This window comes from Ambystoma mexicanum, chromosome 2q (assembly GCF_040938575.1).
Source record: "Ambystoma mexicanum isolate Mex_15411 chromosome 2q, UKY_AmexF1_1, whole genome shotgun sequence".
Taxonomy (NCBI): Eukaryota; Metazoa; Chordata; class Amphibia; order Caudata; family Ambystomatidae; genus Ambystoma; species Ambystoma mexicanum.
In genome coordinates this window covers 1,477,747,104-1,477,763,397 of record NC_090924.1, presented here as the reverse complement: position 1 = coordinate 1,477,763,397, position 16,294 = coordinate 1,477,747,104, and the positions used below count along the sequence as shown (strand labels likewise).

The window sequence follows — 16,294 nt, the reverse complement described above, 5'->3', positions numbered from 1 at the left end:
GCCATTCCGACCTTTGAGGGCCCGGTAATTCCTTTTGCAGGACCCAGACACTGTACATCCCCATTCCCATTTGAGCCCCCACAGGGGGTCCTACCTGAGTGGGATCTTGCATACACAGAGGCCACGCCCCCACCAGGCTGATCTCCCTGGGGGGTCTCTTAGAGCACAGGGGGTCCTACCTGAGTGGGATCTTGCATACACAGAGGCCACGCCCCACCAGGCTGATCTCCCTAGGTGGTGGGTCTTTCAGATCACAGGAGGTCCTACCTGAGTGGGATCTTGCATACACAGAGGCCATGCCCCGCCAGGCAGATCTCCCTGGGGGGTCTCTCAGATCACAGGGGGGTTCTACCTGAGGGGGATTTCGCATACACAGAGGCCACGCCCCCACCAGGCAGATCTCCCTGGGGGGGTCTCTCAGATCAAAGGGGGTCCTACCTGAGTGGGATATTGCATACACAGAGGCCACGCCCCCACCAGGCAGATCTGCCTGGGGGGTCTCTTGGATCACAGGGGGTCCTACCTGAGTGGGATATTGCATAAACAGAGGCCACAACCCTACCGGGCAGGTCTCCCGGGGGGGATCTCTTAGATCACAGGGGGTCCTACCTGAGTGGGATCTTGCATACACAGAGGCATTACCCCCACCAGGCAGATCTCCCTGGGGGGGTCTCTCAGATCACAGGGGGTCCTACCTGAGTGGGATCTTGCATACACAGAGGCCATGCCCCCACTGGGCAGATCTGCCTGGGGGGGGGGGTCTCTTAGATCACAGGGGGTCCTACCTGAGTGGGATATTGCATAAACAGAGGCCACGCCCCCACCGGGCAGATCTCCCTGGGGCGTCTCTCAGATCACAGGGGGTCCTACCTGAGTGGGATCTTGCATACACAGAGGCCACGCCCCCACCGGGCAGATCTCCCTGGGGGCGTCTCTCAGATCACAGGGGGTCCTACCTGAGTGGGATCTTGCATAAACAGAGGCCACGCCCCCACCGGGCAGATCTCCCTGGGGGCGTCTCTCAGATCACAGGGGGTCCTACCTGAGTGGGATCTTGCATACACATTGGCCACGCCTCCACCAGGCAGATCTCCCTGGGGGGTCTCTTAGATCACAGGGGGTCCTACCTGAGTGGGATATTGCATACACAGAGACCACGCCCCCACCGGGCAGATCTCCCTGGGGGCGTCTCTCAGATCACAGGGGGTCCTACCTGAGTGGGATCTTGCTTACACAGAGGCCACGCCCCCACCAGGCAGATCTCCCTGGGGGTGTCTCTCAGATCACAGGGGTCCTACCTGAGTGGGATCTTGCATACACAGAGACCACGCCCCCACCGGGCAGATCTCCCTGGGGGCGTCTCTCAGATCACAGGGGGTCCTACCTGAGTGGGATCTTGCATAAACAGAGGCCACGCCCCCACCGGGCAGATCTCCCTGGGGCTGTCTGTCAGATCACAGGGGGTCCTATCTGAGTGGGATCTTGCATACACAGAGGCCACGCCCCCACCAGGCAGATCTCCCTGGGGGTGTCTCTCAGATCACAGGGGGTCCTACTTGAACCTACCTGAATGGAATCTTGCATACACAGAGGCCACGCCCCCACCAGGCAGATCTCCCTGGGAGCGTCGCTCAGATCACAGGGGGTCCTACCTGAATGGAATCTTGCATACACAGAGGCCACGCCCCCACCAGGCAGATCTCCCTGGGGGCATCTCTCAGAACAGAACACAGGGGGTCCTACCTGAATGGGAACTTGCATACACAGAGGCCACGCCCCCACCAGGCAGATCTCCCTGGGGCGTCTCTCAGATCACAGGGGGTCCTACCTGAATGGAATCTTGCATACACAGAGGCCACGCCCCCACCAGGCAGATCTCCCTGGGGGGTCGCTCAGATCACAGGGGGTCCTACCTGAGTGGGATCTTACATACACAGAGGCCACGCCCCCACCAGGCAGATCTCCCTGGGGGCGTCTCTCAGAACACAGGGGGTCCTACCTGAATGAGATCTTGCATACACAGAGGCCACGCCCCCACCAGGCAGATCTCCCTGCTCAGAACACAGGGGATCCTACCTGAATGGAATCTTGCATACACACAGGCCACGCCCCCACCAGGCAGATCTCCCTGGGGGGTCGCTCAGATCACAGGGGGTCCTACCTGAGTGGGATCTTACATACACAGAGGCCACGCCCCCACCAGGCATATCTCCCTGGGGGCGTCTCTCAGAACACAGGGGGTTCTACCTGAATGAGATCTTGCATACAGATGCCACGCCCCCACCAGGCAGATCTCCCTGGGGCGTCTCTCAGATCACAGGGGGACCTACCTGTGTGGGATCTTGCACACACAGAGGCCACGCCCCCACCAGGCAGATCTCCCTGGGGGGGGGTCTCTCAGATCACAGGGGCTCCTACCTGAGTGGGATCTTGCATACACAGAGGCCACGCCCCCACCAGGCAGATCTCCCTGGGGGGGGGTCTCTCAGATCACAGGGGCTCCTACCTGAGTGGGATCTTGCTCAGCCCTTTGCAGGTCCTGCTCTCCTGGCAGCAGAGGTGGAAATGAAGCAGCAAAAACGGGTGCTATGGAAGAGAGGACAAATGGGGAGTAACACCAAGGTGGGGGATGGGGATTAACATCAGAGGAAATGTGATTACACCAGGGTGAAGGCTGTAGGGATGAGGAGTAACATCAAGGTGGGGATGGGGAGTAACACCAGGGCGAAAGTGTGGGATGGAGAGCCGCACCAGGGTGGGGGCGGGGAATGGGGAGTAACAACAGAGAGAATGCTGGGGAATGGGAAGACACATTAAGGGAAAGGTGTTGGAGATGGGGAATAACACCAGGTCAGTGGGGGATGCTGGCACAGGGGAAAGGCACATCAGACACTTGGGAAGGAAAGGGAGAATGCATCATTTGGCAAAAGATAAAACCTTTCATTCCCATTGGTGGGTGGGAGAATGGGGGGGGTGTTGCTCAATATCAGCAAATAATGAGGGATTACTCAGATACAGACTTGTGCCAGGAATCAGGGAAGGTGGAGGAAGAACATTTTTTTAACATAAATTGGTTTACAGGTGGTTAAGCAATCTTATGCTTTTGTGTGTTCATCATAACTAGAATAATATCAATTATTTTAATAGTGCTTCATTCCAGATTGCTCCCACTTCCAGCCACTGTATTATTAGCTTTTGTAATTGTAATGGTTTATTCAAAGCACGTATACTCAAGTAAAGTGCTTCAAAGCGCTTCAAAGCGGTAAGGGAACAAGGGAATACAGAGTCATTCTTAGGCCTTGGAATTTCCAAAATGAACTAACAAAAAAAGACTAGCAAACTAAGCGTGACGCAATGAATAGAAGTGCAAGCGCATGACAAGAAGGGAGGCGAAAAAGGGGAGAGGAGAGGGAGAGGGCGAGGGGCATACAATCCTTAAACAACCGTGCTAGGCCAACAACATTTAAGACAGAGAGTGAGGTGATAAGGGGTTGAAGGAGGAGAACATACAGGCGATAAGGGGGAGAAGGAGAAGACATACAGAAACAAAAACATACCTTACTAGGCCTGGCAAACTAGGCATAATACAAGAGGTGGGAGGACGGGAACATGTGCGCTGAGTCCAGCAGGGTCCTGGGTTAAGTGCAGAGAGGTTACCCTTCACATGGAATGAATTCCAGAAGTGCAATAGTGGTGAGCAGAGTGCAGAGGCCTGGGGGCAAGTGCGAGGACTGGCGAGGGAGCCTGAGACCTGTGTGGCTCTGGAGGTGCAACAGGCGACCAGTCAGCAAACTGAACGGTGATAGGGTGAGAGGTAGGCAGGAAGAAGGCAAGAAGAGAGAGGAGGTTAACAGGAGAGAGGTCTGTCCCGAACCGCATGCATTCACCCACACAGTGTCTATGTCAAATAAGATGTGGACACAGGAGAAATTGCTATAACAGCCCTTACTCTTGCTCTCCAAGCTCCTTCTACCCACACCCTGTCCAATCACTTCCTTTCCTTCCTTGATCCAACCCCCACCAACTGCTAGCATGCATGTCCCAATGTTACAACCTCGCCCTCATTAAGTTCATACACGTTACCCCATTTCTTCAATGAGTCATCCGGGCCCTTTTCAGTCTCTCAAACCTCTGCTGATGGTGCTCCGACCTGTCTGTGGGCTCGGGATCATCCCTGTCATCCCAGTACGACTCTTCCCCCTCCTCATGGTAGAATTCAGCAGACTGGTATATGTCCTCTTCTTCTGACTTGTTACTCTTCAGTTTCCCGCTACTGCTCAGTATTGTGGTGTTCGGGGTGCTCTCTTCGTACAGGAGGTTCCAATCCCGGTACCCCCATATCACAAGCATCTTCCTGAAGTGTGAGGAGTTCCTTGTATGTGGCGCTGATCACCTCCTGCTCTTCTCATGGAACCTCGCTTGCGTGTGATTATCAATGGGTTCTCATGGGAGGTGGCTGTGTGCTTGTTGGTTTGTGGTTATTTTACTACAACTACATCCCCTACCTCCAGGTAGGATTCCTTCGCTCCTAATAGAGCCATCTTTCTGTTATTTCTCAGAGTCAACAGGCAGATGTGGTATTCGGGTGTGTACATTTCTTCTAAACATCACCTCCGCCGAACATTTCCCAGTGGTGCCTTGTGGTGTATTTTGGTAGCCATGCAATAGCTCATAAAGCACTAGTTCATATAATTGTCCCGTAAAATGGGCTAGCTGTAGTGCTCCTTTTAGGTTTGACATGGTTCTCTCAATTGCCCCAATTGCTTGGGTCCACAGTGGCGTTGTGTTCCTCTGTTTAAACCCCATATACTCTACAAGCGTCTTAAAGTCCTGGCCCGTTGTTTGACTTTACTGTTGTTGGAATGACATAAGCTGGGAATATTCTGCCTAATACAGGTATGACATGATGAGCTGCCGTGGACCCCACTATCTGCGTTTCTGGGAAACTTGAGTACTCATCCATTTCTGCTAGCACGTATTTCCCCCTACTACGGATAGTTCTGTCATTTGTAGTGGTTCACAGTGCCTTGCCAGTATCATGAGGCAGCAGCATGTAGGGCATTCTTTGAGTAATTCCTCCACCTGGGTACCTGGTCTCAGTAAACATACTTTCTGTCGTAGCATCCTTTTAGTTGACACAATGCCACGGTGCACCTCATGGCCAAGTTCCAACACTTGCTGTATGGGCATGGGTATGACCAGTTTATTACCTGTTAGCAGTAACGCCTCATCCGACACCGCCAGTTCTTCTTTTGCCAACAGGAAGTTGTCAACATCCCATCTCTCCTCGGCCGACTCAGGTTTTCCCCTTTGCTTGGCCCTCTTCCATTGTCCCGATCGCAGGCCTTCTGCCACAATATACTTGGCGTAGTCTGCTTCTGTCGCTTGTGAGATCTTTATTGGGTCAAGCCCTCGGGGGATGGCTTGTTGTATGATGTACTTTATGCATCCGTTATCCATCGATGGTTCAGGTGTCTCAGCTTTCCTCAGGTGTCAGGATAGGACGTCGGCTTTGTTTTCTTATTTCCCTGGTTTGTGAACTATGTCAAACGCATAGTCTTGTAGACGAGACCCCATCTGGGTATGCATGGCGGCATCTTCGCTCAAGGATTGCTGTATAGGAACAATAGGACATGGTGATCTGTTATGATCATGAACGGTTTACCATAGAAAATAAGTGAAAATGCTCAAAGGCCCATGCAACCGCCAGACTCTCCCTTTTGACCTGTGAGTAAGCCTGTTCGGTTTTCAATAAGCTTCTACTATCGTATGATTTGTTGTGCCTCTGGTGTGCTCTGTGATCACCTTTTTATGCCTAAATGGACCCCAGTCCCACCGGACCTGCATCCACAGTCACAGGACATATTTTGGGCCATGGCTATTCTGCTGCAGATGGTGGTGAAGGTCTCATGACACTGTGGGGACCAGTGAAATGGCATGTGGTGCTTCTTGAGTGCCCTGAGGGGTTCACAGATGGTTGCAACGTCTTTTAAGTATCTTGTACAGTAGCTCGCAAGTCCGAGGAAGGATCTGAGCTCTGACACATATGTCATAGGAGAAGTCTTGTTCAATGCAGATACCTTTTTGGAATCTGGGGTCACTCTGCTTTTGTGCCTTGAAACACCTTGGGCCTCATTATAACTTTTCTGGTCCGGTAACAATGGTGCCGGTAAGCCAGCATACTCTGAGTTCTGCAAGTGGGTGGCCTTCAGCCCGCAGGTCTGACCTGGCGGCTGGAACAGCACCCGCCCGAAGACCTTGACGGATGCACCTGCATCATTTATGAATGGTGCCGGTGCATCCTTCCTCCCCATTCCCATTGAGTCCAATGGGAATCTAATCGGAATGGAGAGTAACATTGGATCTACAAAAGCCCTGGACAATATTGTCTCCAAAAAAGGTTAGCTACTTGCAGAAATAACACACTGAAAGCCTGTTTAATTCCAGAAAAACATAATAAAGAGGGGAGACCACCAGCGTGGGCCGGCTGGAATAGGGCTGCCATTGCAGGCTGTGGCCCGGGAGGCCCAGGAGGAGCAGTGGCCTTCAGGTGATGGACGAGGCTGGAGGCCCAGTGACGAGGGGAACAGACCCTCTGGAGGAGCCTGGTGAGTTGTGGGCAGGGAGACAGAGCCGCCCCTCACCCGCCCTGCAGGACCTTGCTGCAGAGTGAATCGGCAGAACCACTGACCCTTGAAACCCCCCCGCAGATTGAAGGAACAGCCCAAGGTGTGGGGCCAGGTCCGGAGAGCGTCAAGGGGTGGCCCTAAAGGATGGCACAAGAGCCAAGTTCCAGGGTCTGGGACCTAGGAGCTGGCTGAGGTGCGGGGTACCCCAGTGGATGGATGGAGGTGCCTATGTAGGAGTGTGAGCAGATGCCAAGTTAAAGAGCCAAGTGGCTCCTCCACCTGTGTTGAGAAGTGTTCAAGATAAGAGACTGTGGAGGACAAGGCTGCTATTGAAACGTGAGGTCACATGGATAGACGGCCCCGGCATACAGGTGGTATCGATAAAGAATCCAGCGGTGGAGGGGTCGCAGGCGGCCCACCTGGGTGTTTTCTGGGGGAGTCCACTGACCAGGAACCCACAGATCGGCCCTAAGTGGAGAGCCTGTAGAGTGGTTCTGTATCAGACATGCCAACCCTCCCGATTTAGGCGGGAGACTCCTGGTTTTGAAATGAGAAATATTGCAAAAAAGTGCTATTTTTCACGTACTCCCTCCTAAAATAATTCTAGCCCCAATGCGTTCCTATGGGGAATTACATTTTTCCCGAATTCTCTCATGAAATCTCCCTCCCAGGTGCCTTAGAATGTTGGCATTTATGCTGCATGAGCAAACAAAGTCAGGGTGGACGGGGGTTCAGTGGACGGGGCCGGTTGGTGTAGGACAATCCACTTGCAAGAGCTGGAAGGAGGTGCTCTCACAATGCCAGTACTCGGAGATATGGGAAATGGCAAAAGCGAAGGGGGACAGAGGGCCCCACCCAAGCACAGTGGAGATTGGCACCATCAAGACTGATATTCAAGCGATATTGGAGGAGATAATGGGCCTCATTCCGAGTACGGCGCTAACCAATGGCGCTATTAACGCCTTGGTTGACGCCGTACCCGGACCGGCAGCGCCTTGGTGGTTGGCGGAATTACCGCCCCATTCCAAGGTTGGCGGGGCGGTAATTCCCCAATCCCCATTTACCCTTCCCCATTCCCATTCTTGCCCCATAGGGCATAATGGGAGTGGGGAAGGCGTCAATTACGCCACCGTAAATTACGGTGGCGTAATTAACATCAAGGTCCCTTAGCGCCATGGTATTTAACGCCTGCTAAAAGCAGGTGTTAAAAGCACCATGGCGCTAAGGGAACTCGGAGTATGGCGGTAAGGGATTACCGCCACCGCTCTCGTTAGCGGTGGCCGCTATCCCTTACCGCCATACTCGGAATGAGGCCCAATGAGTATGAGAACTGATATTGACGCTAAGGTGGCAGACCTCTCGGCAAGAGTGATTACCCTGAGGGATAGAATGGAGGGCCTGGAGGCAAACCACAACTCATCCTCGAGAAAAGGCTCTTAAAGTGTTTATTAGGATTGATGTAATGTTTGTATTTTCAGAGCACCCTGGTTTTAAGTATGATGGTTGTTACCAAAACAATACATATTTTCTAATAAGATTGGAATCCAGAGCAAAACAAGGGCTGCAGAACTTTTTAAAGATGCACTTGACAAATCTGCCAGATGGCGACATGGCATGAACCTAGAAACAGGACGGTCAGGACTCGCCTTCAGGAACTGGAAAGGTGGGAGTAGGAACTTTGGCTTCAGGTGGAGGACAGCGAGAACAGGGAGCGGCACAACTACCTCTGCATCTTTGAGCTGCGGGAGAAGGAGGGTGAGTCCCCGGCTGGCCTGGAACGCAAGATACAGGGGATTATGGGGGTGGTCCTGGGCACCAAGGAGGGGGAGACGGTGCCCCTGGACAGAGTGCATCATGTGGGTGGTGGAGGCAGGGGGCCTCGCTCAGTCCTTGCTAGGATGCATTATTACATAGACAAGGTGGACGTTTTGGAGAAGGACAAATGTATGGGGCTCATTGACTACGAGGCTCCAAAGTGGCTATTTTCCAGGACCTCTCCACCCAGACACTGCTGCGGCACAGGAAATGTGGTCTCCTAACCAGATTGCTCTGAGGGAAAGGGGTAAGGTACAGATGGGGATACCTCTTTGCACTGATAGTCGAATGGGAAGGGGAGAGGTGCCAGGTGATAACGGACAAAGACATTAAACAAACTTTTGGGGCGTGGACCGGATGGCGAGAGGGTTGAAGACAAGGAGGCCCCAGGGAGGGTCTCAGTCAAGCCGATTCAGTGGGAGGATGGAGGGCACCACCTGGGCAGCACAGGATTCAAGGCACCAGGAAGTTCCAGAAGCATAATACCCCCCCTTGCGAGGGGAGGCCACCTGAGGTGAACCGGGTGGGTTAACTGTGGTTACTGGCCTAGCCTGAGGGTCACCTCAATGTAGGTGGGGGATCCTTCAAGTTTGATAATAGTTGGGCACATTTTATTTGGGGGCGGGGAAGGGGTCTTTATGGGGGACTGTTACACAGGAGTGCTGTTCTATGGGTTTAATATAAATATCGTGGGGGTAGTGGGGAGTGAACAGGAATGCTTTAATGGGGTGGCAGTGTAAGGGTGAGGGGAGACAAAATGGTGGCCGGGTGGGGGGAAGGGATGCAGGGGTGCCGCATGTCATGAATGGAGGGGCTGTTATGCCTATGGAGGAGGACCAGAGGAGCAAGGAGGGCCAGGGCAGGGGTCTCTTCCCTGGTGGTTCAGTCAGCGATAACACAGTATGGAAAACGTGAGACCGTAGGCGGGGGTGGGAGCGGTGGGGAAAGAAAGAGGGGAGGGGGATCTCATGCAGCCGTTTTCTGGAAGAAGAAGGGGAATGGCTCTTGCAACATATGTGGGGACAAAGCGAACAAGGTGAAAGAGGGGTATGGCTGAGTTGAGGATAGCCACGTTAAATGTTAAGGGGCTAAACTCCCAAAACAAAAGGTTGCTACTGGTAACATGTTTCACAAACAGCGTCTGGCAGTTCTTTTCCTGCAGGAGACCCACTACAAGCGTGGAACGTTGTCCTTAATTAAGGGTAGAGATATTGGCAAGATATACTGGGCTTCCCATAAATACCGTACGAAGGAGGGGGCAGGTATTATATTGGCAAAAGCTTTCCGGCTTGTGGTGAGGGAGATCAAGAAGGGTTACAGGGGCCAGTTTTCCTGGTGTAAAGGGTCTCTATGAGGGTGTACAGTTCACATTGGCTGTAGTATACGTGATCAACTCAGGACAGGTGAAATTCTTACATAGGATATTTGGGATGTTGGAAGCAGGGTTGTGTAAAGCGGACCAGATGTGGGAAGAGAGGGTCTTCATCATGATAGAGCGGTTAGCAGAATGGCTGCAGCTAAAGTGAGTCCTACTGGAGGGTCGATGGGGGAGAACGTCCGGAGGGCGTTGATGGATTTCAAAAGACTCCTGCCATAGCCCAACTCTACAAGGGGATATTAATGGTGGGAACCCAGGGACCCTGCCCCCAGCTAGGATTAAATGGGGACGTGACCTAGGGAAGGAGATCGACAATGCTTTATTGGCATTGATATCCAAAAGGGTTACCAGTTCGACAGCCTCCCTGCAATATCAGCACTAGGCCTTAAAAGTTCTAGTCCTGCATAGTTGGCATTACCCGCTAGTGGTGTTGGCAAAGATGTGCAAGGGATATGATATTGAGTTCTTACTCATTTGCTTGACGAGTCACGAACAAATATCGAAGGCTAAGGGTAACCTTTTTTGAGAAACAGAGGGCACTGAGAAAAGGAGGGGAGCTGTGGGGCCATGATCAGAGGGACCACAGGTCCTCGCGGCATGTGGTCAAGGAGTTCTGCACTGTATGGCTCCGAGAGAGACTTAAATGGGGTAACTCTGGGTGAAGCATAGCCGGACTGTGGGATATTGATACAATCGGCCAGTAGGCCCCAAGACTGTTTGCATGGAGGAAGATTACCACTGTGGATGGGTCCTCTTGAATGCAAGATGTATGGGCTTCATAGGTGAGAGGAGGGGACAGTGGATGTAGGGGGAAGTTGGAGGATATGTGAGAATTTTAAATGTTGATCATCTGCTCACGTCTATGGGCTTGGAGTTAAAGTGGTGCAGCGGAACAGGGCTCATTCTAAAGCTTGTATTGTTATTGTTATATTTGAAATGCTAATACAGATTAATTCTCAAAAAAGAATAGTCTCAAAAGTACAATTCTCAAAAGTACAACACTGACAACAAAGCTAAAACTCAATAGATCCAATGCCACTGCAGGGAACAGAACCTTAGAGCATTAAGGAACACTGTACAAAGCAGAGAAAAACACAATGAGATACAGGAATTCCAGAACGAAACCTGACGTGCTATCACTTCTCATATGACACCCAGACCATTTCCAAACTCAAATGGGGACAAATGTGACTCACCAAACACACAACCCTCACACAATAAATGACTCGAGAACACAAAACGTGTTGAAAATCAAACCCTAACAACGCTGCAATTTTACCTGCCATGCACTTTGGGCCGCATTACGAGTGTGGTGGTAATTTGGCAGTAATTCCGCAGTAATTACCTTTACCGCTGTGGTATCTGGTGGAATTACAGGCATATCACAAGTTGTTGGGAGCGCGAGCAAACACTGTTGGTGGAAACAGAAATTTTGTCTGGCAGAATTTCTGCCAAAAATGAGTTATCATTACCACCTACACATTGGGCCTCATTACGACCCTGGTGGTACGGGGTTAATGGCGCCGTAAAAGGTGCCGGCGCCGTTTACCCCATACCGCCTCATTACGAGGTCCCCTTGCGGGACCCAGGAAGTAACGCCTGGTCAAACCAGGCGTGCTTACCGGGTGCCGCGAGGGGAAGAGGGAGCAAACAACGGTGGAGGAAATGGCATCATCTCCGAAACAGGAAGACTGACAGCAGCCATCTTTAAAAATCCAATCCACTCTGAATCTCCCATTTCCTTGTGCCATTCGGGGACAAGAGGTGGCAGGAAAATACCCCAGGAAAATGGTAAAGCAAGGGTGCCAAAGATGAGGCTGAGGAAGCACACATTCAATGAGGGTGACCTGCAGGTGTCTTTCGTACTTTCCTAAGTATTTGGTATTTATATAGCGCCTTACGCCAAGGCGCTGTACAAAGCCAATTTACAGTTCAATTGAAATGAAAAGGGGAGTACAATAAGAATTATAACTTACAATGAGTCTTAACATACAAGCAAGTAGATCAACCACCAGGGGGTGTGGATATGAAGTAACCTATCCGTGCCACTCTGGATCACACAGAGTTTGAAGGGTCTCAAGCCCCCCCCCAAGAACCTCCTAGAAGTGGTAATAAAGTACGGCAGCGGACAAAGGAACAAACTCTCTAGTCTGAGGACCTGCCACGTCGATAGATACGGCTGACTAGATGAACACCAAAACATTGAGTGGCTCATATTGGCTGCGTAGGTCGAGGCCCTTGGGGAAAAGAGGACAGAGATCCCCCTGCCCGTAGTGGCCGAATTGCAAAATGCCATGGAATTGCAAAATGCCATGACCGGCCCTGTGCTGTATACCACCTCCACCCTTGTCAGGCCCACAAGCCTGTGCATACCAGAGGAGAACAGATCCTGGCGACGGGAGGTGTATGAGGTGAACAGGAGCACGAAGGAGGGGAATGGAGGATTTGCAACCCAACCAAGGCAACGGGCAGAGTCTTTGTCCGTTTCCCAGCATTGGGATTCTCGCTAACTGAGGTGAGCTGTGACTGGGGGTTTGGGAGACAAAGCTCCTGGGGGGCCATACACCCTCTAGGGCAGTGGAATAGGGGCATTTATGAGTTTTGGAGACCAAGAAGTCAGAGATCCCCATTGTCCTGATCAACCACATTAAGAATGGGGAGCTCTAGAGGAAGCAGCCCCGTAGGCTCCTACGACCATCAGTGCAGCATTGGTCAACAGGGGATAGTGAAGCCTTCTACTCACACTGGTGTGGACCACTCGCCGCTTGGTGGGGATCTATGCTGCCACCTTGGGTTGCCCATGCCATAGGAGGTCAAACAGCCCAGGAGTGTCATTGCTACCCGTAATGAGGGACCGCAAACTGTGAGGCCCTTGTTCTTTGCAAATTGGGTGACCCCCTCCATACGGGAAGTGGACCTGTGATAGCATAAGGGCTGGAGGGAGGGAGTTTAGTCTCCCTGGGGTCCCGAAGAGGTTATTGTTCATCTACAGTGACACTCTCTCCCCCTGCTTTATGGACTGGCAATCCACCCTACTGAAATTCCTGTTAATTCCCCTATCTGGCTATGTAAGGGATGTCCCACATTCCTCCAACCCCACATTGCCAGAAAAGGAGATATTGATAAAACAGGACATGTCAGCTTTGTTGGAGGACATTAGGGGCTTTCGTGAAGACATTGGCCGCAGACTGGATGGCCTTGTCAAAAGGTTGAAAATATGGACGACAGACTCTGAGGTTTGGAAGCCAACCAATCCTTGGTCGACATCTTGGAAACCCAACTGGACATGCAAATATCTATGTTGGAAAGGAGAGAGGAGGAAACTCCATTAAAAATGGACGATTTTGAAAAAAGAGAAGGCCGGAATAAACTCACTGGGCCTCATTACGAGTTTGGAGGTAGCCATGCCGTCATTACCGGTATGTTGTAAAAGGCGAACTGAACTTCAAAGGTGGCAAGCCTCATTTTATTGCTTTTTCCTTCCCGGCATTGCGAGCTGACAAGGGGCTCTTGCCGTGGATAACTCGCTTCCTGGAGGAGGCGGAGCTGACTCAAGGCACGTGACAAGCCACGTGACCCACCTGCCCATCTTAAAACTGGGCCATCCGCCCGAGAGGCGAGCGTATGTTGTAAAAGGCGAACTGAACTTCAAAGGTGGCAAGCCTCGTTTTATTGCTTTTTCCTTCCCGGCATTGCGAGCTGACAAGGGGCTCTTGCCGTGGATATCTCGCTTCCTGGAGGAGGCGGAGCTGACTCAAGGCACGTGACAAGCCACGTGACCCACCTGCCCATCTTAAAACTGGGCCATCCACCCTCGCGGCGTTAAGCCCGACAGGAGACAAGCCCACCGGCTGTTGTGCGGCTGTTTGGCGCGCTGGGGCCGCCTCATAAAGGTAAACGGAGTCCGGTAGAGTCTGAGGAGTCCGTGGGTTCTGGGACTCCCTTCTCGGTGTCCCTTCGGCCTCCCCTGCTCCCTGCACATATTGTTTGCTGCAGAGGCTACAATGCGAACACACGCTACAACGGCCCAGGCGAAAGGCAAGTCTATGAGCGCTGCTATAAAGACTCGAGCCCAAAGGAAGCGTGCGCGTGAGTCTGTCTGCAACGACTCTGAACGCTCATGGCTCTCGGCGGAATCTTCGGAGGCGCCTCGCACACCTGTCCCGGTCCCTGCTGCTGCTGAATGCGTACAGTTCACGAATGAAGCGGAGCGTTCGATGCAGTCAGCCGTGAACTTGACCCCCACACACAACAACGATGAAACTACAGTAAGTGTTTGTGTGTCTGCTATCTCGCAAGTAAATTCAGACTTTCCTATTCATGTCGGGCACACGAGAGGGTCCGTTGAGGGTGGGTGTCCGGAGTCCGTGGTCGAGCCATCTGTAACACAGCACATTATTGACGCTGTTATCGTCCAGCCTAGTCCATCCCAAAAGGACGCCCTCCATGACTCCCCATCCAGCTCCCCGTGTCAAAGTAAATGTGATGAGCCATCTAATAAGCGTGACAGCCCATAAGAAGCACAGAAAATCCCAATAGCGATGTCTATTTCGGCTTCAACACATGGCTCTGCTGTACTTCCAACTTGTGCCGCTCCACATGACAGTAGTACAATGCAACATGTCTGTGGCATTGCGCAATTGCCTTCCTGTTGGCCTATTGGTGTAACGTCTGATGTTCAGGTTCTTCAAAAGAGCCCAGGTGTATGTGATGCAGTTTGTGCTCTAATGCAAAAAGAAACAAGTAGCGGATCTCCGCGTATAAGATTCTACAGTGCACATGAAAAGCTGATACCGTCGCCGGCGACGTCACTGAACACAATGCCCGAAGTTGGTCCCTCTGACACAGCGTTCACATTCGATGAAGTGGATAACCCAGTTCAAAATCTGGAGTCAGAATCTTCTTCTCGTGGTTCCTTTGCAAATGCTGAGTGGGAGAGGTTGTCAGTTCTGCAAGAAAAAGACCCTAACAACCGAAGAAATTCCTTGGAAGTTGTGAATAAGTTGTTAATGGACCTCAAGCATTTGAATAAAGGCAGATCGAACAACTCGACATTAAAAAACTCTATGCCGGGCGCTACAGCCCTTGTGGGGGCGTCCACTATTTCTGTGGCCGGGGCGCACCCATCTGCACTGCGGGACAAAAGTCCTCCGCAGAGCTTTTCTATGGCCAAGGTGAATCAAAGAAGAAACGGACGCTCGAGTTTCTCTCCGAGCATTCAATGCTCACAGAAGAAACTTGCTACAGCAAAAAGAGCTGACCCCATTACACCGCAAAATGGTACAGCGTCGAATTCGTACCAACGTATGGATGGACCTTCAACCGTGGGCTCTCATTCTGACGCTACGTCAGATTCATTTTCATCAGACTCATCATTAATGGAGCGTCCTTTTCCAAAAATCAGACGCCTTCCGTTGAGTAAAAGGCGATCTACAGGCCTCTCAACGGATAGCACTGGCAATGAACGCCCTTTACCAAGCATGCAAGAGCTTCAGACGCTTATTATGTCATCAACTACAATTGCTCTGGCTCCATTTTTGAAAATGTATGAACACATAAACGACAACATGAAAGATCTAACAGCTTTAATTTTTGGCATGAATATGAAGATTGTTGAACTGGAGAACTCTCAGACGATTCTAATGAACACATCTCTGTATACTGATAAACAGATGGAACTGGCGTTAGGTGCATTAATAGACAGTAACAAAAACGCTTTACTAGATAGAAAATTATTGGCTGAAGTGGCAAAACAGGCTTTACACCTTTTCCAACAAAAAATCGACAAGCCTGGCTATATTGGAACTCCTGAAGATAGAGGAGTACTGATCTCTCGAACTCCAAACAACCCTGTAGCTTGTTCATCTGTTCGGATTCCACTAGCCACATGTGCCCAGATTGCAGAGGCCACTGCTATTGAATCAAAGAGAAGTCTAGATAAGTTGGCCTGTAATGAAAAAGTGACTATAGAAGTTGGTCAGGATCAATACTCGTTGTTGCCGGCTACATGACCTTTAGGTCCGCAAACGGCTGAGTTTGCCCCCTCTGCCATTGATCCAATTCCACCCTTATTGACCAATTTTCAGGCCATTATTGTGGAAACTCAAGCTGCAGCGAATTTGGTTCTTCAGGACCCCCAATTGGCTGCCTCTTCTAATCAAAATCTTGTTCCTGATCCCACTAAAGAGGTGTCCAATGCTGTACAAAAACATGGAAATGATGCTGCTGCTGCAGTCTTTGACATTTTCAAGCATCCCACGAGTGGCCCCATTACAGGTCCGAAAGCTGGAAACTATAGAGGCAACGAAGCCAAAAAATCAAAAAACTTGCCAATGAAAAAAAGGAACCGAGGTAATGATTCCAGGAAATTTCTGCGTAACATAAAAACGGTGAATGTAACTGTTAATAAAACAATTTTAAAAGGGATAAAGGATGTACCGGAACTTCTGTTAAATGCTGCTTCTAGCGACCT

At 51.2% G+C, this 16,294-nt stretch overlaps 1 protein-coding gene across 1 annotated transcript in view; it reads right to left on the bottom strand.

Moving 5' to 3' along the window:
* The window catches only part of LOC138568906 (uncharacterized), a 513,515-nt gene that overhangs the window by 59,635 nt on the left and 437,586 nt on the right, over positions 1–16,294 (bottom strand). The window contains exon 11 of the mRNA XM_069646685.1: positions 2,507–2,522. Coding sequence (XP_069502786.1) covers positions 2,507–2,522 — 16 coding nt within the window. The remainder of the gene's footprint in view (positions 1–2,506; positions 2,523–16,294) is intronic.